Raw genomic sequence first — 26791 nt, 5'->3', positions numbered from 1 at the left:
ACATTAAATACTGGAAAGACAGTGTTACTGCTTTATATTGTTCAACTGTCTAAAAGTATAACGATTACGTAAAGATATGAGGATTTCTATTGAAGTTTCTTTTTGATTGAAATACCTGCAGCATTAAATATTTAAGTACCAGAAACTTTAGTGTTCAAAACAAGTAAACTATAGTTTAACAAAGATAAACGTATTATCCTTTAGAGTTCCTTAATCTTCATAATCAGATGAGTCATTAGAGTAAAAGCAACTTTTAGTCAAATATAAGGGACTTACAAAAATAGCATCTCATTTAAATAAAATCTTCTGGAGAATAATAACTCAGTCCTATCTAGTTTTAGATTTCAGACTACTGCTAGTTTGACATTTTTCTATTTTAGGTCAGCATTATTCAGTAGAAATATAATATGAGCCAAATTCATAATGAAAAATTTTCTAGTAGCCACTATTAAAAGTAAAAAGAAATAGGTAGAATTAATTTTAATATAATTAGCCATGCCGTGCTCATGCTCAGTCGTGTCTGACTCTTTGCGACCCTGTGGACTGTGGCCTGCCAGGCTCCTCGGTCCATGGGATTTTCCCGCACAAATATTGGAGTGGGTTGCCATTTCCTTCTCCAGGGGATCTTCCTGACCCAGGGATCGAACCCAGTCTCCCACATTGTAGGCAGACGCTTTACCGTCTGAGCCACCAGGGAAGTCCATCAAAAACACAGAAGAGTAGTAGTAAGTTTCAAAAGGATGTCAGTCGAGATCTTTTATAGATGAAATCTACTTCCTAGAAGTCAACTCGCCAATTATATGCACAGCTGGAGACAAGAGGCTGCAAAAAAAGGTTCAACTGGAAAATATCTCGGATACCCAATCAGATCCAGTTATTCTGCGTCTGTGGATTTAAAATGGTCATCATCCACGGTGGAATAGATGTGTCCCTCGTTGCTTAGAAAATCCACAGCTAGCTTGATTGAGGCTACGGACATGTTGGAGTTGGTTCTTGAGATCCTGAAAGTTCAATCCTTCAGGTCTTGGGCAAGCCTTGATCAAATTCAGCACCTGTTTCTGGGCCACAGTGAGGCCACTTGCTGGTATGAAGTTATTCCCACCGAAGTTCCCAGCTTCACCCACTCCTGGATTGCTGATAGGTGCTCTCCCTGCGGAAGGCTGGCTGTTCGACTTGCTCAGCATCATGTGTGCATTGACTACTTCCAGAATATGTGTGGTGAACTCATTCATATCCTCCAGGGGCATGATCTTAAAGGCTACCAGGCTTTTCTTGTTCTGGAAAGATCTCAGATGACTTCATGTAATCAGTATTAAAAAATTCACATAACTTTTCATCTTTTTTTCATACTTAGGTCAGTAGAGACTGGCCCCATTTCAAGTGCTCAGTCCTGAAGTGTGATTAGTGGCTAGCCCATTGTTCAGCAAAGTTTTAATCTGTATTGTTATAATTTAAATTGGCTGGCTCTTTTACCTTTTCTTCTCTAACTTTTGTGCAAGGAAACCACATTTGCCAGAAATGAAGAAGTAAATAATTAACTTTAAGTTTTAAAATATTTAGGAGGAAAAATTCCTTCTCTTTTGGAATTGCTCTTCATTTAAAGTACTGGTTCAGATAAACAGAAAAAGACTAAGTAACTTTTGAAAAGAGATGAGTGTATTCTTCCAATGATGTATTGTTTAAAATGCAGAGAGTAAAGAATGTACATGATATGGTCAAAGTTAATCTACTGCTACATAAAAAATGTTGCATATTTCAGCTATAATTTTTAGCAGGTGAAATGAAACATTTAATAAACATAAATATCTCTAAGTTGTGAAAATTATAAAACTAAATCAAGCTAAAATTGGTAGGGAAATGAAATTTCTCTTATTCCCTGATCATGATAATACTTGACCTTGTTTATTCCTTTCTCTAAAATTACTACTTAAATATCTTTATTACTGTATCTTTACTTGAAAATTACCCACAGCTTTAGTGATTTTTGACAAAACCCTTAAAAGCCAGGACAATGGTCACATATCCTAAGGCTGTAATTTGACTTTTACTCCTTTTTGGCTAAACTATCCCCCAAAATGTAGGTTTTAGAACATACTTCATTGCTTACACCCAGACTTGCATTTTTAGTTTAATATGGAATGGATATTGTAAAACTGTCTTTGAACAGATTAAGTTTGTATTACTTAAACTTTTAGGTTACTTCACAGAACCTAGAATTTCAAAGTGTGTCCAAGTGAAAATGTAAAGAATAGGATTAGTTACCCCTTTCATGGTAAAAAGGAAAAAAAAAATCAAGATGTAAGACTGTGTTATTTTTGTAATCTTTCTGTATGTGATTCAATTCAGTGAATTTTTTCACTTTTAATGATTAATGGAATATATTTATTTAATGTAAGAAAACTTAGAGACATTATTGCTACACTTTGGGTATAAAATTGCCCAAAATTAATTTTATACCATATTATTTATAAGATACATATAAAAACTTAGGTAAGATTTTGGCATTAGAAGGGGACTTGAAAAGCTCCCAATTTAACTGCAAGAGGGAAGATACACAGAAGAGTAAGCCCTGAGAGATCTGATGATTTCCTCAAAGCCTTGCCCACAATTCATGCCAGGCTCAAATTTGTGGTGAGCTAATAAATAGCAAAACTAGAGCTTCATTCCAGCTAGTCTGCTCCAGAGACCATGCTCTTAAATATGATACTAGAACTTCCCTCTCAATAAAACTCAGATTGCACGTTGAAGTTCACTCTTCTTTTCATGATGTCTTACATTTTGTGAATTCACAAATTTTAAAACAAGTTAAATGGAACTCTGTGGAGAACTTACAGAGTTTTGCCTCTCAGGATATACCTGTGAAATGTAGAAGTAAATATACTACAGTTTGCAGGCAGAACTTTTGGCACAGAATTCTTTTTTTCTTAAGAAAGAAAAACAGGTAAGAAACTATGAAACAGAAAAAAGAACTGTGTCCCTCTGGGCTCTCCACACAGAAATCGGAGAAGCAGCTACATATTAACTCATATTTTGCCTACACCAAAACACTGACTCTCATTTTTAAGAGGATTCATGGATCATGTCAGGCTTCCCTTGTGGCTTAGCTGGTAAAGAATCCACCTGCAACGTGGGAGACCTGAGTTCGATCCCTGGGTTAGGAAGATTTACTGGAGAAGGGAAAGGCTACCCACTCCAGTATTCTGGCCTGGAGAATTGCATGGACTATACAGTCCATGGGGTTGCAAAGAGGCGGACAGACTGAGAAACTTTCACTTCACTAATAGATCATGTCCCAGGTCTGACAGTAGCTGTGGATTCTTACTCTAGAAAACTGAATACGGACTCCAAAATTCCATAAAATAATTTCAAAATGTTTATGAACTCTAGGTTAAAGACTCTCTACACTAAGAAATCTCTTGAATCTTGGACAGTTTCCAAGTCCCAAAGTCTGATGGCTTCTGATTTAGCTTAACATGTAGCCTAATGCTACACACAGTTATTTAGGTATATACTTTCTAAAAAAGCAAAATTCATTAATAGATACTATCCATATATAAAACATTCAGCTGGATATTAAAATTCATGTTGGTCTCAGAAGGAAATGGCTATAGTCTAGGCAGCGCTTCTCATATGCTCAACAAATTAAATACTTTAATATACAAATTATCAGGAAATAATTTCTTCAAGACAAATCCATCAATAGGCAGATTCACCAAACCTTCCTAAAGATGTTCTTAATTTCTTCTTGTGCATAAGCACAAGAGAAACAAATATGATTTAACTATTTAAAAAATAATATAAATTATTTCTTAAATTCTCTAAATTGTGTATATATGCGGAAAACAGGTACATCTTCAATATCTCAAGTTTAGAAATAAATATTTTTAAGAGAATACTTCCTTTAAACTTGTGTTTTTAGTTTGGTTTCACATTTCCACATTCTTTACCTCTTGATCTTTCTCTGCTTTTCTTTCTAGAGCTTCAAATTCATCCAAATCATTCTTTTCTTTTAATTTCAATTCCATTTCTTCATTTTCTCTTCTTAAATGTTCATAGTCTAGTACCAGGTTATCATAGTTAGCACGAAGAGAATTCAATTCACTTTCTAAGTTTTCCTATTGTAAACAAAACCAAATTTTCAAGTCAGAATTCTAATCATATATTCTTTGTTTTCTTAACTAAAATTTAATCAAACAATTTAACTTTGAATCATTTGGTGGTTCAGGCCATTTTCTTCTTCAATATCTTTTTAACAGTCCAGCTTGATACAGAGTAAGATAAAGGGTCTGCACTTTTGGTAAACTAACTCAGAATAGAAGAAAGGGTTAGGATGAAAAAAAAAAGGATCATATAACAAATGCTCTGCCTGTTCTTGACTGGAAAAGTCGAGTTAAAAGTAGGAGGTAGGGCTCATAAAATGGAATACAGGTCTTTAAACTCATTAGTCATAAAGCTGATAATTTAACTGTCCTCTTGTCTGACTATTATTTTATTTCTCAGTATCTCTGAATTTAAGAAGTGAAACAGAGATTATTGATCTTTAAAACTCTAGTGGCTGCTGGGTTTTCCTATATTCAAAAGGGGTCTGTTTCTGCTTTCTATACTGTTTGAGAGTCAAACCATGAGTTAAAAATAAAACTAACATCAAGGATTTTCAAAAAACACTGAACTTCTAGAGCATGTTTTAGGGACACAAAAATACTTCGTCTAAATACTTAATTAATTAAAACTAGTTGCAATGGTCAGCTAATGGTAACGATAATTCTCAAGAATCAATGCAATTTCCCTCCAAAGTGAAAACAAAATTTTCTTTAATAAATACATTTGTAAAACTATATTTCTTTGAACATTAAGAGCCTAGAAAGTAAGTATATAATTTAACTTACTATAGTATTCATTATACTATTCCTTATTTCTTAAACTCTTGATAAGACAACAGACACTTACTTTTAATTTTCAGTATTATCTGGCAATCTTACCATTCCCTAACATGTATCATTCTTCTAATATACGACTGAGAATTTTGACACTAAAAGTCAACCCTTTTTGTCCCTAGGGGATTGTCGCTAAGTCACTTCCGTCTGACTCTTTGTGACCTTATGGACCGTAGCGCACCAGGGTCCTCTGTCCCTGGGATTCTCCAGGCAAGAATACTGGAGTGGGTTGCCATGCCCTCCTCCAGGGGATCTTCCCAACCCAGGGAATGGAACCTGCATCTCTTAAGTATTCTGCATTGGTAGGTGAATTCTTTACCACTGGGCTTCCCTTGTGGCTCAGCTGGTAAAGAATCCGCCTGCAATGTGGGAGACCTGGGTTTGATCCCTGGGTTGGGAAGATCCCCTGGAGAAGGGAAAGACTACCCACTCCAGTATTCTGACCTGGAGAATTCCATGGGCTGTATAGTTCATGGGGTCACAAAGAACTGGACGGGGCTGAGCAACTTTTACTTTCACCTTACCATTAGCGCCACCCAGGAGGCCCTAAATGAAACTAAAAGTGTTACTGAAATTGAGAGCTAGAAATGTGTTACAACAACAATAAATTCCAATAACAAATGAGTTTTAAAAAGAGTAAAAGCATAATGCTCTGTAAAATACATTTAAATTACCTGACTTAGTAGCTTTGTTGCTGGATTCCATTCTATCTCAGTCAATGTATCAAGAGTGTTACTGAAAATATCAGACTCTGAACAGAGAGCTATAATTAGAGAGAAAAGAAATTTATCTATAAATGTTATTAAGCTTCTTAAAACTCAAAGATTAAAAAAATTCTCATCAGAGGTAATAAACTCAAACTAATATGTACTGAGCGACTGAACTGAACTGAATATGTACTTACTATATGAATGACAAGAATACATTAAAAACAGATGTGATCATTTGCATTATTGTGTGAATTAATTGTGTGGTTAGAATTATTGTGTGGTTAGAATAAGTGATAAAATACACAGATCCTTAGTACAGTATAGGTAAAAAGGACAAATTCTAAATTTGAGATTTGACTAAGTGGATTTAAAAATGCCCCTAAGAGAAATAATAGCATATGAAGCAACTGACAAAGAATTAATCTCAAAAATATACAAGCAGCTCATGCAGCTCAATTCCAGAAAAATAAGTGTGGTCCAATCAAAAAATGGGCCAAAGACCTAAACAGACATTTCTCCAAAGAAGACATACAGATGGCTAACAAACACATGAAAAGATGCTCAACATCACTCATTATCAGAGAAATGCAAATCAAAACCACAATGAGGTACCATCTCACGCCGGTCAGAATGGCTGTGATCCAAAAGTCTACAAGCAATAAATGCTGGAGAGGGTGTGGAGAAAAGGGAAACCTCTTACACTGTTGGTGGGAATGCAAACTAGTACAGCCACTATGGAGAACAGTGTGGAGATTCCTTAAAAACTGGAAATGGAACTGCCATATGACCCAGCAATCCCACTGCTGGGCATACACACCAAGGAAACCAGAACTGAAAGAGACATGTGTACCCTAGTGTTCATCGCAGCACTGTTCATAATGGCTAGGACATGGAAGCAACCTAGATGTCCATCAGCAGATGAATGGATAAGAAAGCTGTGGTACATACACACAATGGAATATTACTTGGCCATTAAAAAGAATGCATTTGAATCAGTTCTAATGAGGTGGATGAAACTGGAGTCTATTATACAGAGTGAAGTAAGTCAGAAAGAAAAACACCAATACAGTATACTAATGCATATATATAGAATTTAGAAAGATGGTAACAATGACCCTATATGTGAGACAGCAAGAGACACAGATGTAAAGAACAGACTTTTGGACTTTGTGGGAGAAGGCGAGGGTGGGATGATTTGAGAGAATAGCATTGAAACATGTATATTATCATATGTGAAATAGATCGCCAATCCAGGTTCGATGCATGAAACAGGGTGCTCAGGGCTGGTGCACTGGGATGACCCTGAGGGATGGGATGGGGAGGGAGGGTCAGGATGGGGAACACATGTACACCCATGGCTGACCCATGTCAATGTATGGCAAAAACCACTACAATATTGTAAAGTAATTAACCTCCAAGTAAAATAAATAAATTAAAAAAAACAAAGAAAAGTCAGCACAGCAAAAAATAAATAACTAAATAAATAAAATGCCCCTAAAAAATATTTATAACTACATTGGGGATAATTCTGAAACAGATTTCTGTCGTAAACACAGGAATTCTTTCAAGAGTAGTAGTTGAAGGCTGATGTTATGTGGATACTAATTTAACTGGATAATGATTAGAACCAAAATGTGTGCTTCAACTACAATGTGTCATCATTCTTAAGACATGTGGAAATAAAAGAAAACTTCATGAACGTTCACTTTCTTAAAATCACTTCTCATTATCTCCATCGTAATTACATTTAAAATATTAATACATACATTTCATTTAAATGTGTTTATCACATTACTGAGTTATAAATAAAGTGCTGCTTTAGGGAGGGGCCATATGTACACTGATGGCAGATTATGTTGAGGTTTAACAGAAAACAACAAAATTCTGTAAAACAATTATCCTTCAATTAAAAAATAAAGTTTAAAAAGATGTCCCTCTTTATACAGATGCTTTTATAAATGAAAGTAACTGGAAAAGTACTCACATTCATCAATTTCTCCTAAACTTACAGCAGCCTTATGTGTTCTTGTTGTTACATTCACTGCCATATTAAATTCATTTACATAGTTTGAGTCCTTCATTTTGTTAATTTTCCCTGCGCACCAAGTAACTCTTCGTTTTTTTTTAGCCTAAAAAGAAAGAAATCAAAATTACCTCACATAGATTGGGGCTCATATACTGTAAAACAAAGGAACTAGTTTCCATTTTAAAAAACCATTGCCTTGGTGGAATTTTTACTAAGTTGAGTTCAGTATCTTAATAGTTTAAGGATATCCTGAGATAAGAAAACATACTCAATCTTTTCAGATCACTGTTTAACCCCTGAAAACTTTGATGAAACTATCATTTATACTATACGTTTTATTTGAAGGTTTACTTATAAGCTTTTCTGGAACATAACTGAGAGGAACTGGTTGATGTACAGCTCTTCAAGTACTCTGGTGTTACAAGGGACAGCTGCTGCTGCCACCCCATAGCTATCAACAGCACTTTGGTACTGGGGTACCCAGTTCCATTCCCTCAGTTATCTGGTCATCTGTCACCTTCCCTAGCTCCTTCTTCTTGGCCTTACAAATGCTCAAGCCTATTTATTTGCTTTTGATTTTTTAAAGAAACAAACTCTTGGCTCCTCACTTCTCTCTAGCTACCATTTTCTTTCAGTTTACACACTATCATCTTCCTCATCATTTATCTACTTCTTTGTCTCTTCAGGATCATTTCTGTCTACTGCACTGCATCTCAAGATTAACTGCTGTTCCCAGAATACACTGCTCGCTTTCATGCCTCTACATACACTGCCTTTAGGTTTGAGACAGCCAGCCCTTTCCACAGTCTGCTCTGCAAAACCCAGCTGTATATAAATATTCTACTCCAATGACCTTCAGCTCAACACCATGCGCTATACTATTTCAAACTCTTAGCACACTATGAACGTATGTCTCCAACCATCTCCTGATATCTCAGCAGAAAAATTAAACCTACTTCACAAAGACAATATAAGCCTAAACTTACAAAAGCACTCCTTCTTCTGTCCTTGTTGAAATGAATAGATGTTTCTCCTTCTAAGGCCAGACTCTTCAACTGTATTCAAGATCCCATCCCTTTGGGCATCTCTACCCACAACAAGGTGGCTTTTATTACCAACGCATAACTCAAACTGCTTTTGCAAATAAGCTTCTCATTTCTAAATCTGAAGCATCTTTGTCTTCAACATCTGTAAGCAGAACGTGACACTACTTACCTCATTCACCTGATTTCCTTTCAATTCTAGAGCTCAACATGGGCTCCTTTAGGGATTCTTTTATTCTGCTTTTGCCTAAAAGTTGTTGTTTCTTGGGGTTCTGTGTTTGACCCTTTGTTCTTTCCATTCTCAACATGCTCCAAGGGCAAGCTCATCCATTCCCAGGACTTTAAATTGGATCAGCTGTAATTAATACCCAAACTAACATGTCCATCTCAGACCTTTCACATTTCCAACTGCCTGCTGTCTTAAAATGGAGATGTCCTGAATCAAACATTGAGCAGCTCCACTACTCTTCATTCAGTGAATACACATACTACCAACTGCCCAGAAAGCCTAGTAATGCTTCCAAGTCATTCAGGATGCCTCTTTCTCTCCTTCCTTGCCTCTGCGTTCAAACAACCACAAAGTCCAGTTGAGTCTGCCTCCCAAATAGCTCTCCAGTTTATCCAATTTCTTCCATCTTCAGAACCACAATCCTTGTAGAGGCCAAATCAATCTGATGCACATATCAATCACACCTTTCCAAAATGTAATTGCAATTACGTTCTATACAAGGCTTTTCCTTGTTTTTAGCAAAATTCAAAGTTCAAATCCCTTAATGTGGTTTACAATGCCCATGCCACCAGAAAGTCTAATATACTGTTGTCCCACAACTTCAAGCTTTTGTCTATGTGTTTTTCTGAAATACTATTCCCTATACCTTCCACCGGGCTATTCTGTACTCATCACTCCGTCAAGAAATAGATCTTGAGTGTCTCTATACTTAGTGTGGTGATCTGTACATGATACTTATTAATAATATATATATATATATTTAAAAAACCTATTTATTTCAGGTCATGTAGGGTCTTTGTTGCTGTGCAAGCTTTCCTTGAATTGCAGTGAGTGGGCTTCTCATTGCAGTGACTTCCCTTGTTGTGGAGCATGGGCTCGAGGCGGGCTGCAGTAGCTGCAGCTCCTGGGCTCTAGAGCACAAGCTCAATAGCTGTGGAGCACAGGCTTAGTTGCTCCGCAGCGTTTGGGATCTTCCCAGAACAGGGATCAAAACTGTCTCCTGTGTTAGCAGGTGGATTCTTTACTACTGAGCCACCAGGAAAGCCCAGTAATAATCTTAGCAGTATGCAATTAATGAGGATTTCTGAGTGTAAAGTATAGTGTTATGCACATACTGTATGTTACTTCACTTAATTCTCACAACAATCCTATGAAGTAGGGACCAAGCTATTATATCACAGATAAGGAAACTGTAGCAAAGTGTATTTGAGAAATTGTCTAAGGTCAAGTGTTAGGAATTGCCAGAACCGGGATTCATACCCAGGGAGTTCAAACCCAAAGGCTATCCTCTTAAATTAAAAAAAGCTGTCAGATAAACAAAACCCTAGTAAAAACAAAAAAAACATACAAATCGGAAGTCAGAATTTTGATTACTATGTTGATCTACAGTCTAGATCAATTTCTTGATATTAACATTCTTGTTTCTTTAAACAGAAAATATTCCAATATACTTCAGACACCCATGGTTTCCAATCAGCTAATTAATTATATTAGAATTTCTTAAGAAACATATTGCAAACAGATTCCTTGGCTAAACTGTAGACTGTAAACCACGAAAGATTCCAAATAGCCAAAACAATCTTGAGAAAGAAGGGCAAAGCTGGAGGCATCATGCTTCCTGACTTCAAACTACATTACAATGCTACAGCAATCAAAACAATATGTATGATAGTGCCACAAAAACAGACACATAAAAACAATGGAATAGAAGCCCAGAAATAAACCCTCACATATATGATCAATTAATTTACAACAAAGGAACCAGGAAGATAAAATAGGGAAAGGACAGTCTGCTCAGTAAGTGATGTTCGGAAAACTGGACAGCCATATGTAAAAGAATGAAACTGGACCACTATCTTACTTACACTTACACTGGACCACTATACTTACACGTATATAATAGATGCTTTTCTCATATATAAAAGTCAATTGAAACTGATTAAAGACTTGAATGTTAACACCTGAAACCATAAAACTCCTAGAAGAAAACTAAGGTAGTAAGCTTGAATCCTTGAATTAGTACTTCTACATCAGGGATCGGTAATTTTAATGAACTTCAAATATACGACAGGTTCTTGGTTTCTTGAATATAAAGTACTGAAAGATGATAAATGAATAATTATGTAATAAATAAATAGGAATGTCCGGTTCTATTCTCTGTATACCAAGTTTAAGCTGTCATCTTTTAAATTTTACCTTTAATTCCTGCTGTGATGCTAGAGAAGAAGATGTCACCAGCATCCGTGTTAGGTTTTGAATTTTCTCAATCTGGACTTTTTGAAGTAGATCTTTTTCTTCCAAGAGTTGGGCCAGTTGGTCTTTTTCCATTGCCTGGGCTCGAGTCTCTAAAGAAACCTATAGAATGTAATAATGGATTATGTTAATAATATACATAGCTATATTTTTTAAAACTTTGAAAGTAGCTTAAAAGAATAGAATAGATATTTGTATATGAACTAAGAGAATTTTAATTATATTGAAATAAAATATACTCTATGTGCCGAACTCTAAGTACAGTTACCATAATCAGTAATTTCTCAAACTAAAAGTAAAATATCCATTTCTTCTCATGTCATTATTCTATATGCTCTGTATAAAATTATTATAATGCAGCTAAGGCAATTCTATTAACTGCTTAAAATATAAATAGAAGGCAAAGAGATCATAAAAGCAGAGACTTGAATACCTACAGCAAAAGAAGAGATGTTTTCATAAGATTACCATTTGTTATTTTAGATCACTCCTAAAAATATCACCAGAATGCAAGATTTACACAAAATCGAGGGCCATAATAGTTAAAACAAACAAATTATTGAATTCCTATCTACTATTCCTATCTACTTTATTGAATTCCTATCCTGGGTTTGGAAGAAAAATTCAAGATAATGTGAAACTCTGGAAAGTAGTTTAGTTACCTAAACTACTATATATGGTCTCTCTCTTTTTTAACCTAATTTCCTACATATTTGTAATAATTTTTAAAAAAATCTCTGTCAACTTGGCCCATTTGAAAACATCAAATTTTGCCCTTTGAAAATGAAAAACAAAACCTAAAATAATTTCAGGAAACCAAGTCTTTTAGTTTATAGTAAATTAAACTAAATTTTGCATGAGTTGATTTCTTCTTAGTTGAAAATTGTTTTAAATCTAGGCTGCAGAGCTGTTATTGATGGCTTCAGACTCTCTGGGCATTTAGGCAGATCTCAGTTCTAAATCTGTCTCTTCTCTTTACTGAAATACATGGTTCATACATACCTCCTCTAATTGCTTTTTAAGATCCATTATTTCTTTCCTGTATCTTTTCAGGAGAGCTTCATCACTTGATACCTCGTTAACATAAGGAGTATTTTTCATATATTTGGCAGTGCTGGCAAACTGGGGAAAAATGCAAAAGTGTTATGCACTCAACACATACACAAATTAATAATACTTGGTTTTCTTGTAATTAAGATTTGTAAAAAAAAAAAAAAAAGAAAAAAGAAACAAAAGAAAAAAAATCAGTACTCTTCCCAGGTAGTTTAATACTTTTGAATACAGAGAGCATTCTATGTCCCCATAACAAGGCCAGTAGTGCTCCCATCAAAAGCCCTTCTCCTTCCTTTGAACTCTATCCTACTTACTTGCCACTTAAGCATTAATTGAACTGGACAGGGAACAACAGACTGGTTCCAAATAGGAAAAGGAGTACGTCAAGGCTGTATATTGTCACCCTGCTTATTTAACTTCTACGCAGAGTACATCATGAGAAACGCTGGACTGGAAGAAACAAGCTGGAATCAAGATTGCCGGGAGAAATATCAATAACCTCAGATATGCAGATGACACCACCCTTATGGCAGAAAGTGAAGAGGAACTAAAAAGCCTCTTGATGAAAGTGAAAGAGGAGAGTGAAAAAGCTGGCTTAAAGCTCAACATTCAGAAAACGAAGATCATGGCATCCAGTCCCATCACTTCATGGGAAATAGATGGGGAAACAGTACAGTGTCAGACTTTATTTTTGGGGGCTCCAAAATCACTGCAGATGGTGACTGCAGCCATGAAATTAAAAGACACTACTGCTTGGAAGAAAAGTTATGACCAACCTAGATAGTATATTCAAAAGCAGAGACATTACTTTGTCGACTAAGGTCCGTCTAGTCAAGGCTATGGTTTTTCCTGTGGTCATGTATGGATGTGAGAGTTGGACTGTGAAGAAGGCTGAGCGCCAAAGAATTGATGCTTTTGAACTGTGGTGTTGGAGAAGACTCTTGAGAGTCCCTTGGACTGCAAGGAGATCCAACCAGTCCATTCTGAAGGAGATCAACCCTGGGATTTCTTTGGAAGGAATGATGCTGAGGCTGAAACTCCAGTACTTTGGCCACCTCATGTGAAGAGCTGACTCATTGGGAAAGACTCTGATGCTGGGAGGGATTGGGGGCAGGAGGAGAAGGGGACGACCGAGGATGAGATGGCTGGATGGCATCACAGACTTGATGGATGTGAGTCTGAGTGAACTCTGTGAGATGGTGATGGGACAGGGAGGCCTGGCGTGCTGCGATTCATGGGGTCGCAAAGAGTCAGGCACGACTGAGTGACTGAACTGAACTAAGCATTAATCCAAGGCAATCACGTTGGAAGACAGGTCTTGTCTTCCCTCTAAGACTATAAATTCTGTGAGGCCCATAACTCTATCTTCTATCTTTTTTCTCTGACAGTACCTAGCTACTCAGTAGCTACTTAAACCAATGTTTCTTAGAGTGTATCAGAAGTAACTTTAAGTGGGTACATGAAGGTGTCCATTATATATGACACTGAATCCTTCATTGAGACAGCCATTCTATTGACAATTTAGTTCCCCCACCCCAACCCTCCTCCTTTTTTTCTTTAAACATAAAATGAGGACCTAGGCTCAGTGCAGGATAGGCAACAATTAGCTAGTAGGAGTTTTGGAAGTTTTTTTTTTTGTTGTTATAAACACATACACATGTTTTTTGAGTCACCCTCTATTTGTTGTAAGTGCTACTAGTTTTTCACTTATGGAACTGATATAAAGTTTCCTTTCATAAGTGAGTTTGTAAAAATAAAAAATCAAGTCAATTTCAGTAAAATAGTGTTGAATGTGGCAGAAATTGTGGAGGTGGGATAATGGATTTTGGATTTTATGATTTGGGAAAAACACATCAATTTTATTTTATCAATTATGTTATGTCAATTAAAAGACCTATACCTATTTTTAGTAGGTAATTTTTCCTTCTTAAAGATGATATCCCCTCAGATTAATTTGAGATAAAAATCAAACTCACCTGGAGAGTACTAAGTGTTTCATCAAAAGACACTGGAGTAATTGTGCAGATGATACGTGTTTTTGCATTTCCTCCCAAGGAATTCTGGAGAATTCGTGTTAATTTGCTATCTCGATAATTTATGAAACCACTTAAAGGAAATGAGTTTGGGAAGAAAAAGAGAAAGCTTTTATGTAACAAAATTGATTGGTTTTTAATGGAGAACCTTAAAACAGATACAGTTATAAAATTCTTTACAGGTTATATGGGGCAGATCGAAACTATTAACTAAAAAAAATATTTAAAATACAGAAAGCAAATTTAGTAGGACACTAAATGCCGCAAATGCTCACAGAGTCATGAGAGCTTTTGAATATATGAAAGAAATAGGTACATATATTTTGAGTGTCACTAAGGGACTGGAGAAGGCAATGGCACCCCAATCCAGTACTCTTGCCTGGAAAATCCCATGGATGGAGGAGCCTGGTGGGCTGCAGTCCATGGGGTCGCTAAGAGTCTGACACGACTGAGCGACTTCACTTTGACTTGTCACTTTCATGCACTGGAGAAGGAAATGGCAACCCACTCCAGTATTCTTGCCTGGAGAATCCCAGGGATGGGGAAGGCTGGTGGGCTGCCGTCTATGGGGTTGCACAGAGCTGGACACGACTGAAGCAACTTAGCAGTAGAAGCATCAGCAAGGGATGCTCACATGGCGTAGTGGTAAAGAATCTGCCTTTTCCAATGCAGAAAACTCAAGAGACATGGGTCAATCCTTGGGTCAGGAAGATTCCCTGTAGTAGGAAATGGCAAACCATTCCAGTGTTCTTGCCTGAAAACTTCCATGGTCAGAGGAGTCTGGCGGGTTACAGGGCATGGAGTTGCAAAGAGTTGGACATGACTGAGCAACCACTCACAAAACTATTAAAATTTTCGACCTAATTTAAACATAAGAATTAACAGATAAATGTACAGTGGGGTACACTTACCCAACTTGTCCATCACTAAGTTTCTTGATCACTTGTCCCAAAATAAATAAACTTCGATTTATATTACAGCCTTCCTTGAGTCGTAAACCTGTATTTATTACACAAATATAAATACTAATATTGAGCCCTGCATTTGATGATGAACTTATTTATCAGCAAATTATGAGAGAAAGTAGAAATTAGAAAGTTGAAGTCTCTGTTTTGGACTAAATCTGAGTCTAACTTTAATATCACTGATGGAGGCAGTCTCTCCCTACCCTCCCACCTATTAGATTAATCAGAAAGGTTATCATCTGAGAGAGACAGCACAACAAAAAAGATGAATAAAAAAAGAACAAGAGGGAGGAACAGTCCGTTTCCTAAAAGATCCCCTCTAATTACTCCATTTGAATCTAGTTTTTTTAAAACTTCAAATACAGACTACCACAGACTTGAAACCAAATTTATTCCTATATGGACTCACAACCCCCATATCTTTAATTTTAAAACTAAATAGGCACACATGACTCTAACATTAAAAAAAGAACAAATACTCTGAAAAAGCTCTCTTCCAGTTTTATGCCCCAACCAGGACAGGTTTCCTATCCCCTCTACCAGGGATGTTTATTATTTATTCTTCTGGAGATTTTTAGAAATACAAGTTCATATACACTCATTTCTCCCTTTAATTTTCAGACAAATAGTAGCATACTATATATATTATTTTGCCCTTTGCTTTTTTTCACTTGGTAGTATATATGCATCAGATTAGTAAACACTGGTCTTTTTCATAACATAGAATTTCACTGTATGGATGCATCAGAAATTACTTACCTAGAACCCTGTTGAGGGTTAAGTAGGATTCCAATCTACTATGTACCCAAAAAATAATGCATCAAATAACTCTGAAGAGCTGTTATTTCACAGGGGCATTATTTAGCTGCTGCTATAATACTGTTATTTAATAAGCCAACTTGAAACAACAGTATGTACTTCCTGTTCATAGGACTGATTTGGTGGATATGGGCCATGCTCAGCTGGGTAACTTTATGTCAGGCTGCAGGAAATTAACACAGAGGGAGGCTTGAAATCTTTATGAATTTGCACCTTTCCATCTAAGTGTGCGTTTCCATTTGTTTATGTATTAATATTTGGTTACGTCCTTTAGGTCTGCTTTGAAGTTTTCTTTTTCTGGCCCTGTGCAATTTTTGCTGAGTTTCTTCTGAGGTATTACATCTTCTAACCTATTATTGTATATTGCATGTTTCTCTACACTGAATATTGTAGCTGGTTGTCTTTAAGAATGATTAATGTCTGAATATTAATTGTGTGCCTCATGACCTTTCTGAATTTTCTTACTGATTATGAAAATTTAGATGGTTTTCATGGTACTCTCATAAGCTCTTCAGCTATGCAATTCTAGAACCTGCATAGTTTTGGCTTTTTAAAAAATTGATGGTCCAGTAGCCCAAGGACTTCCCTGGTGGCTCAGCTGGTAAAGAATTTGCCTTCGGTGAGAGACCTGGGTTCAATCCCTGGCCCAGGGACGATTTCCTGGAGAAGGAAATAGCAACCCACTCCAGTATTCCTGCCTGGAGAATTCCACGAACAGAGGAGTCTAGTGGGTCACATGGGGACCCAGAGTCCCTGAGGTTGCAAAAAGCTGGACATGACTCAGCAACTAACACACACATAGTATCCCAAATGAGATAACTGGTCAGATACAGAAGCTACTTTTTACACTGGGGACTTTTATCACAGTATTATTATTGTCATTACTTTATTAGCTTCTAAAATGCATGGCAGCACTTTTATTCTGCGAAAGAATTGGAAGACACTCAAGTCAACGTTGTATTTCATGAGTTTTCCTTACCTTCAGCACCTGTTTGGGCAGCCCGTTCACTGCCTGCAAGATCGACCAAATTCTGTAAGACAGATGGAAATAAACCTTTAGAAAGCATAACTTGAGATAAAATCCAAACTACTGAAAGGACATTTTAAACACACAGTTTACTTGAACACTCCATCTGTAACCTCATCTCTCACCCGACTGTTTAGGCTTTCCCTTGTCAAACCAATCCGTAACGTTTGTTCCTTCTTTGTAATGTAACAAATCCTCCATAATGCCACCAGAACAGGTTTTCTATTTCCTACACAAAGTTCAGAACTTGGTGATTCTTTGCAATCTGGCACTTGTGCTGCTTCAGCCTTATATCTATTCATTACTTACGCCTAACTCAAGCGGAACTACTAACTACACCCTGAATCCCTCACATACTTCTACACTTCCAAGTGCTACCCTATGCCATTCTCTGTTACTTCTAAAGTTCTTTATTCAGGATCCAAGGCAAATGTTACCTGCTCAATGTAGTTTTGCTGATTTTATCCTTCCTCCTCCCATTCCTTGAACGAGCTGCTCTTTTAAATGTGCACCCAGAGGTCACTATAGGCATGACTTATTCTTACAACATTTACTGTGTAGAGCTAGTTATGTGTTTTTACTATACTGCAGCATCTTTAAAAGCACAAAACTCTCTTTCATTTCACAGATATTACTGAAAAAAGTGACTGTCATGCTTCAGGTAGTATGTTAGGTGCTAGGGATACGTCAGTAAACTAAACAAGCAAGGTCCCTGTCCTCATAGAGCTTATGTTGTCTACGGAGTGTATGAGAGGAGGAAATGGATGAAGAGACAGAAAAAGACAAACAAATGAGAAACAGAATATGGTAAGTGTAATACAGATAATTTAAATAGTCCTGGAAGAGGGAAGAAGGGACACAGGAGGTTCTCTGATTGGTAGGGGAAGGCTTCCCCATTAAGCTAAGATCTGAAATGACAGAGGGAGGCAGCCATGCAAGACCAAGAGAAACACAGTCCAAATTAAAAGAATAGCGAGTATGTCCAGTCACAAAACGGAAATGAGCTTGGTATGCTCATAAAATAGAAAAGGCAGCATGGCAGAGTTGGTGAAGTGGAGATGGGATAATACAGTGTAAGAGAAGGAGATAGGAGTCAGATTACTCAGGGCTCTGTAAACAAGGATAAGGACTCTGGATTTTCCAAATGCAATGGGAAGCCGAGACAGGACTTTAAGCAGAAGAGTGACATACCTTGATTTAACTTTCCGAAGGATCACCTGTGGCCCCCCTAGATGGAAAATGAGCTGGAGAGGGGCAAAAGTGGCAGTGGGAGCCCAGTCAGGAGGCTGGGGCAGGAATCTAAGTGAGAGGTGATGGTGGCTTGGGCTAGGGAGGTGGTAGTGAAGACAGCAAGTGGCAGAGGGATGCCTTCTTCTTTTTTTTTTTTTAAATTTGAGAGCCCAGTAAATATTCTTAATGTATTAAAAGAAAGTGGAGATTTAAATTACTTCTTTCTTTGGGGAGTGGGCAGATAATTATGTACTCTTGTTTTACAGTCCTGTCTCAGATATGTACTGTTTTCACTAAAATCCTCAAAGAAATCTAATTGCTGTTACACAGCATCTACTACAAATGACCTAGGTAGACGCATAATAAAAGGGCAAAGTGGTAAGGAAAGCAGCACGAATTAAGATGTAAGTACTACTGGTAAAAGGAATGTTCACTATGATAGTAATAAATTAATTTGGCTTTAGACCCACTGAAGCTTGAGATTTAACAGTGGGACAATCTTTATGGAGAGACATAATTTAGAACTCAGAGACTTCAGAAACAATAATTATTTGACCATCATCACCACAGAAATGGTAACAATGCCTAAGGGCAAACAAGGGAAGAAAGGCTACAGAATACTCTTGTGCTTTGATTAGGAGGGTAGGAGGAAAGAAACCCCCAAAATAAAGGACCTGGGCTGAGAGCACTTGGATGTTATTATTTAGGAAGGCCAGGAGACACTAAAAAAAAACATAAAGCAAAACAAAAAATCATCTTTAAAGAGCCAGAAAATGACTGGGGAAGTATTCTTTCCAATAAGATACTTAAGAGTAAGTGGCAAATCTGGAGTGTTGGGTTAGATAGTATGTATGGTCCCTAGATGATAGATCATCAAAAAATATGAGAAAAGACACCAAACGGATCACTGAGTATGTCAAGACTAGTAAAGCTAAATTATATTAAAAGTTAAAATTGTAGTGATATATCATAGGCCAGCTTTGGACGACAAAACAGAAGTTAAGTCTGTTGTTGAAAGACCAGTCTATTAAAATAAATGCTATACTTATATGGTAAAATAACTAAGGTGAACTGCAATTAGATATTTAAATGAGTTTTCAAAATCTGAAAGTAAACATATTATAGATTTATTATTTTTTCCCCTGAAATTTTCATATCAAATGCAGTAATCTTAAATCATATCCTACATCAAACTAAAGAATTCGGGCCTTGAAGACAGGGAACAAAACAATAATGGTAAGGAAGGAATAGAAAGGAAGCACAAAAAAAAAAAAAAGAAGAAAAATGATGCAGTTCAGCAAGAAGGAACGTTTGCATGATGCTTATATTCACTTACCAACAGACAGGTACTGAATATAAACGAGAGTAATATGATTTATTTGTTTCTGACTATCTCACCCAGGTTTTCATTCATCTCACAAGTCTCAGTTGCACTGGTGGAGGCCAAGAAACAAAATCCCCAAATCACGAACACACAAAACCCCATCGAATCCCAAGATTACATTAACTCTTAAGTGTGCATAGAACTAGCCCGTTCTCCATTACCGGTTAGGGAAAGCCTCACTCCCACAGTTCTTACACCTAAAGCTTAGGGAGTGGCAGCATAAGATCACAGAAAGTAAGATCCTCTGACCTCTTCCTGCATTTCTGCTAGAAATTTCATGTTATTGGTGAGACTAAACTACCAATTTATAGATGCTTTTGCCAAATTAGTCAATAGCTCTTATGAAACCAAATCTTCAGCAGCTAAATTAAATTTTGCTTTGGCTCATATAGTACATTAGTCACAGTTCCTCAATACTCACCAAATGGGACACTTTGACAGATCCTTCAAAATTAGAAGGTTCACCTTTCTCTCTGCTTTCCAAAATCTAGAAAGAAAAGGCAACTTATAGAAACATTAGTGTATTCTTAATTGGAAAGAGAAAATATAGAGAGAATTACCTACCATCCTAAAAATGGTATGAGAACGACTACTTCGCTGATTCATTTTTGTAATTCCATAATGCCTGTTCTCTGTAAGAGAGTCACATTTCAGCTGTGTGTATTAAAATCCAAAGAAAAACACTAACTTGTATTTTAGATGAAAAGTGAAAAGTGTGACTTAAAGCCTGAATACATTCAACTAAATAGTTTCTATAAGTGTTTTAAGAAATATAGTACGAAGTCTTACTTTCTCCCTTAGTGATCCACTTCAAAGCCATTTCTGATGTATAAACAACTTCTTCTGTGAGGTCAGCCACGTACACGTTTCTCTGAAACAAGTTTAATTACGGTAAAAGTAGGGAAATATAAGTCACTTAAAAGTTCGCATTTCAAAAAGAAAGTACAAATGATCACAGAGTTCATTTGTGGATGTTATGTAGAAAATGGGGATTTTTATTTTGTATGAAAATAATAAGTATACTTCCGATATTTACAATGTATTTCCCATGCCAAAGTATACCAAATTCTAACCTGATAGTTCCACCTTGCTCTTTTTAAGCACTTACACCAAAATACTGTAACTGTCAATATTTAAAAACTATACATATTACTTAAGAGATAATCTCTGCAAGTGTCTAAGAAAGAAAATAAAAAACAAACCATAGTAACAGGATTTACTTTAAAGTATACAGAAATTAAAGGCAAATGTTCAAGAAAAGATAATCCCAATCAGTGTATCTAATTTTTGAGCCACCCTGTTAACTCTGTTACTCACATTGAAGTCTTCCCGAATTATTAAAGGCTTCATTTTTTGAGTGTCACAAAGTAAGTCTGTAATGGTATCATTGTATATCTCCATATAAGACACACGTAAGAGAAATTCCCTATCAGGAAACTAGAAGAAAAAGATAATGTGATGACTTCAGAGATCATCCAGTTATGAAAACCCAATAACGAGTGCTAACATGCTAATATTAAATATTATTCTTTAAGAAAACACATTTATAGAATTTCAATTTATTTTTTAGTTGATGTGTGGTTGACCCATTCCACTATGTTAGTTCCTGATACATAACATGGTGGATCACTATTTCCATACATTTCCAAATGATCACAGAAGTCTAATTGCCATGTGTCACCATACAAAGATGTTACAATATTACTGACTATATTCCCCACGCTGCACATTTCATCTGCGTGACTCACTGATTTTCTAACGGAAAGTTTGTGCTCCTTAATCTCCCTCACCCTATTTCTCATTCCTCCAACTTCCGTTCCCTCTGACAATCACCTGTTTGTTCTCTGTTATCTATGAGTCTGTTTCTGTTTGTTCATTTTTTATTTTTTAGATTCTACATAGAGGTGAAGTCATGTATTTGTCTTTCAAGAAATTATCTTTATAAAACAAAAAAAAAACAAAAAAAATTCTCCCTGTGTTTCTATACTGACAATAATAAACAACAACAAAATACACAGTTTCAGTAATAACCAATAGTATCATAGAATTGTAACAGGAAAGTACCGCATTCAACTCTCTAACCTCAAAATAAAACTCAACCTGTATATATTCAAGACATTGAAAATCATTAAAATAATGATGAAAAAGTAATTTAAATCAACTCTTAACTAATTAGGTTGCCTATTCTGGCCTTCTGGTCTCCTTGTCTTTTAACCTAGCCTACTTTTTACTGCTCCTTAATAATCACTGGTAGCTAAACAAAGGCAATAAGGACCCAACTGTGATGAAGTTTTCCTGTTCCTTAATGCCCACTGTTTGGTGGGAGTACTGCTTCATGATTTAAGGGAAAGAACAAAAAAAATTTAGGTTTCTTAGGTAAGTTCATGGGAAAAGAAAATGAATCTATGCTATGGCTTCCTTCTTTCCCCCTGGATAATTCAGAGATAACTATAAATCTACTTCCTTTCATCATTACAAGAGAACAGTAAGATTGCTATCCTATCATCACTATTTTTACCTGCATGTACTAGAAACTTAGCTAAGTTATTTACCTTCTTAATTTTCTGGAAAATGTCATGAATTGCCCTGGGTATTACTCCCAAATACTCTTGTGAACCCATCATAGTATACGTTTTTCCTGAAGCAGTCTGCCCGTAGGCAAATATAGTACCTGCAAAAACAAAACAAATACATGCGGAGATTACAGTGAATCTACAGTGTAGAAAATGGTCGGTACCTGCTGAACAGACACCAAAGACTGCAGTGCTTCTGCAGTGAATACACACCATTGTAGCCTTGAATGGCAGAATCTATGATTGGTACTGCAATTTCTTCATACACATTTTTAGTAGTTTCATTACTATGAAAGACACGATCTACAAAACAAAACATATTTAAGTTAAACCAAACAAATTGACTCTATTTTCATTCTGAATTAGTAGTTGCCCAAAGAAATAAAATTGTCAGGATATGGTATGATAGAATATTTAAGGTACAATATTTTCTTCAACTCATTGGTCCTATGGAAATACTCTCTTTAGGCAAAATGTGTTGGTCCTCACACACAAAAAATACAAGTCTATTATCCTATGTGCTTTCAAGAGGCAGTAGGGCATGGTGGCTGGATCTGAATATAGGGGTCTGGAATCAAGACTGCAAATCCTGATTCTGCCACTTACAGGCTGTGTGAATTTGGGCAAGTGGTTGATGTCTCCATGCCTCAGTTCCCTAAACTGTAAAATGGACATATAATATCTTCTTCATAGAATTACCGTGAACATATGTTAACACTTAGGAAATGCAGACTGTTACTATTCTTTGAGAAATTCTAATGTTTCCAACATACTTAGCAAGAAAGTCTAGCTCAAACGAAACCAAGAAATGCAGGTATCTGGAAGAAAAGAACTGACCAAAGCTGAAGTCTTATGGGGAATGATCAATGAGCTGGCTGCTGAAGGCTGGTGTTTAGGGTGGTTATTTACACTGATGAATTCACAAGTCCAGGATGTGGTTCTCTGCTTTTGTTAGCACATTAAAAATAGACCACTCTTTTAGTGGTGGCCTCACCTTGAAAAGCTCACAAGAAATGGATTTGTAAATCAGGAGGGAAAATTACTGACCTGCAATCAAGAGTTCAGTGATTACACTCCTTGCACGGCGACCGCACATCTGCCCTATTGGCAGAACAATGTGGAAAACCTAAGTGCCATCTGAAGGCTGCTTAAGGGTCATTATCTCAGAGCAAGGAGAAATGGCAGATGATTCAAACCTTAACGTTATGTGGTTCAGATAGGTGGATGAGTCCACATTTTTTATGGGCATATATGGCTACTGAGAATCTGTGGTACTTAGGTTTTTTAATCTCTAGCGGAGACTCAAGGACTTAGAAAATGAACTTATGGTTGTCAGGGGGGAGCGAGAGTTAGGGACTTTGGGAAGGTCATGTATACACTGTTACATTTAAAATGGATAACCAACAAGGACCTACTGTATAGCACAAGGAAGTGTGCTCAATGTTATGTGCCAGACTGGACGGAATGGGGATTTGGGGGACAATGGATACATCTATATCCATGGCTGAGTTCTTTCACTGTTTACCTGAAACTACCACAACGTTGTTAATTGGCTACATCCCAACACAAAATAAAAAGTTTGAAAAAAAAAGTTATGTTAATACCATTAAACATTTCTTTACCAGAACTCATTTTCTCTTCCACACATCTCTGTGGCTTTCTAGTTTCACGCTAATTTGACAACTTAACCATGCTTACTCCTGAGGTTGTTCAGAGGACGTCACCGTCGCTCTATGGAGGCTAAGTGGCAGCATGGCAGTATGGCTAAAATACAGATCTGGAGCCTTTCTCTCTTATTTGCTGGCTATGTGACTCCAGGCCACTTTGCTTCAGTTCCTCAGTAAAACAGGAAGGCACCAAATACACAGGCTTGTTAGGAGGATTACTTGAGTGAATATATAGGAAGTGCTTAGAACAGTGCCTGGCACTGTGGCACTGGTATATAGTTGTCAGTACTATATACATGCTAAATTAATGTACAAATGAGTTAATCATCAGAGCCTGGAAGTCCCTCTGTTCTAGCTAGCTCTTACTCATCCTGGTGTAAATGGTACCATTCCAGACACCAAGTTTAGTTAGATTTCCACAAAAGCTTATGTCAGCATAAGTGAAATTACTTGTTTAAAGCCTTTCTTTCCATTATATAAGCTCCACAAGAGCAGAGGTAGGTTCCTGCTGTATTCTAGCAGACAAAGATGCAATATCTTCACTATTTATTCTTTACAGAGTTTTGAAACTAGCTGAAAAACAAAAAAACAAAACAATAGAAACAAATTGGAAGATCGTAAAGATGACTTGACACTAAGCAAAATATTTTGGGTTTACAGAATTTCAGGCCACAAGTACTCTCATGAGTAAGAGGAAGAATGTTAGTTTCAGTCATAAGTTACTGTGACTACAGTAATAGTATATGCATTTAATTTTTTAATTCCTTTTTCTTTTTTACTACTACTGTATTTAAGCATCAGTTTATTAGCTTATAAATGATGGATGAACAATTTTTCAAAGTTTCCATTGAAGCAGTTTATTGAAGGCTCGGTTTGATTTTAGTGACAAATCCAGTGTTATTCATAAGGCTTTTGTACTCATAATAGAAAAAGGATACCAGGTTAACTTTTGATGCTATTATGAACTTACCAAAATTGAAGGATTTACTCCCATCAACTTGAAAAACTGTATTATTGTCAGTTTTCCAGTAAACTTGAGTATCTTTGTCAGGCGCTTCTTCTCTAAAAGAATAAAAACACTGCATTTTAGAATAACTGGTCATAGAAGCTGTGTTACATGAGAGACGGTAGAAAGACTTCATCTTCTGATAAATATTTTAAAAGATTGTAATGACTTACACCATAAATAAGATAAATGTGGAAAATCTACCTTTGAGGGGGCAACACTTTTAAATGGGGCTTCAGTGAGCTCCTGCACGTTCATGGGAATTTCCTTGTGAAACTCTTCACTTCCACCTTCCTATGGAGTAGTGGCAGTTGATATGTCTCTTTCTCTCTTAAAACATTTAAAAACCATCTGAAATCTTTAATTTGGTACATGATACCTCTATCATTATAATTTTTCTCTTCAATCTCATCTTCCTCTAAATACTGTATACACCTTAACTCCCAGAGGAATCAACTACCTGAAGTTCACTCCCAAAATTAGATTCAACCTTTCTCTGCCTGGAATATCCTGACTGAGGTTTCCACTAAGTACCTTAACTATTCTTTCATTCATGATTCAGGTGTTCCCTGACACTGCCCTGTTCCTCTCCTACAGTCACCTCACTAAAGGACTAATGACTTAGCTAGCAAACATTCTTTAACTGTATATCATAACATCTGTCACGATATATTATAATGATTTCTTTATGCAGCTGTCTTCTAATGCATCAATAAGCTTATTAAAAACAGGAAATTCCTCATCTTGATATTCTCATTTATTAAGCACTTGTAAGATTTAACAAATGTTTCTCAGAGACAAAACTGTGTTAGCATTCTGGGGCTAGGACCCAAGACTGGCATAGCAAACAGACTTTCCTTGCTTCCCCTTCCTGCTTTTTCTCTAAAGCATTTACTACTCCAGTATCACCACCTAATATTCTATATCATTTATCTATTTTCTGTTGTGAGATCCACTGGGCAACGATGGTAGCGTCTGTTTTAATACAGTACACTGTACTAAAAAAAAATATTGATGAATATTGTTCATTCAACATTCTGAATGCGGAATTCAGTTATTGATTGAAGTACCGAATACAATGCAACAAAACTGATTCGTGTTCGCTCTTAAGGAGTATACAGTAAGGGGAAGCGGGAGTCAGTTAAACGTAAAATTTAACTGCACTGTGACGAGCGCAGTAGGATCTTTCCGATTTCGACCTTCCCGGTGGGGATCGCAGACGGGGCGATGGCAGTGCAGGGCAGGGAGTAAGGTCTTTAACGTCGGTGAGCCTGGGTTACAGATATAAGAGAATTCCACAGCTGAAAAGGATCCTCTAGATCCTCGATCCTGCCCCGTCCCATTACAGATAGGAAACCAGGGCACAAAGCGGGTAAGTGGCCGACTTTCTAGGCAGCTGAGCAAAAGAGGAGCGAGGACTCATTCCTCCGGTTCATGCCGGCGCCGGAGTCCGCAGTGGGGACCTGGGCTCGGTCTGGCCTACCTACCTGTTATTGAGCGGCCGAACCCGCACGCAGACGGCTACGGCTCCTTCCTCCGCCATCCTGCCCGGCTGGACCCCAGGGAATACGTCAGAAACCTCCACCGCCGGCGCTTCAGAGCGTACGGGCCACCCCGCCTTTAAATTTAAAATTTCCCGAACGCCGCGTCTGATTGAGTCGCGGTCTCGTGACGTCACGGTCCGTTCCATCTGTGTCGCGGCGCGGGGGACGCCAGGCCGGCGGCAAGTCCAAGGATAATGGGTTGGAAGGTTTCGGGCCGCAAAGACCGCGATTCACCGGGTAATAGCGGAAATAACTAGTATTTGCTAAATGCCGTTGAAGTGCTGGCAGCCTTATA

General features: G+C 37.0%; 1 protein-coding gene across 9 annotated transcripts in view; it reads right to left on the bottom strand.

Moving 5' to 3' along the window:
* CENPE (centromere protein E) overlaps positions 1-26549 on the bottom strand; it is a 78301-nt gene extending 51752 nt beyond the window's left edge. For all 9 annotated transcript variants that reach the window (XM_012179580.5, XM_012179583.5, XM_012179584.5 and 6 more), the window contains exons 1-16: positions 26440-26549; positions 24917-25008; positions 22493-22582; positions 22259-22377; positions 21024-21143; positions 20496-20577; positions 20271-20338; positions 20128-20193; positions 17045-17096; positions 15193-15280; positions 14225-14354; positions 12198-12317; positions 11139-11297; positions 7629-7773; positions 5609-5697; positions 3948-4115 (exon numbers count right to left, since the gene is read on the bottom strand). In XM_012179580.5, coding sequence (XP_012034970.4) covers positions 3948-4115; positions 5609-5697; positions 7629-7773; positions 11139-11297; positions 12198-12317; positions 14225-14354; positions 15193-15280; positions 17045-17096; positions 20128-20193; positions 20271-20338; positions 20496-20577; positions 21024-21143; positions 22259-22377; positions 22493-22582; positions 24917-25008; positions 26440-26495 — 1644 coding nt within the window. In that variant the 5' untranslated portion in view covers positions 26496-26549. The remainder of the gene's footprint in view (positions 1-3947; positions 4116-5608; positions 5698-7628; positions 7774-11138; positions 11298-12197; positions 12318-14224; positions 14355-15192; positions 15281-17044; positions 17097-20127; positions 20194-20270; positions 20339-20495; positions 20578-21023; positions 21144-22258; positions 22378-22492; positions 22583-24916; positions 25009-26439) is intronic.
* Positions 26550-26791: the final 242 nt, after the last annotated feature.

The sequence above is a fragment of the Ovis aries genome, chromosome 6 (genome assembly GCF_016772045.2).
Source record: "Ovis aries strain OAR_USU_Benz2616 breed Rambouillet chromosome 6, ARS-UI_Ramb_v3.0, whole genome shotgun sequence".
In the NCBI taxonomy this organism is placed as follows: domain Eukaryota; kingdom Metazoa; phylum Chordata; class Mammalia; order Artiodactyla; family Bovidae; genus Ovis; species Ovis aries.
The sequence above is the reverse complement of the archived record's forward strand: the minus strand, read 5'-3'. Positions and strand labels throughout refer to the sequence as shown.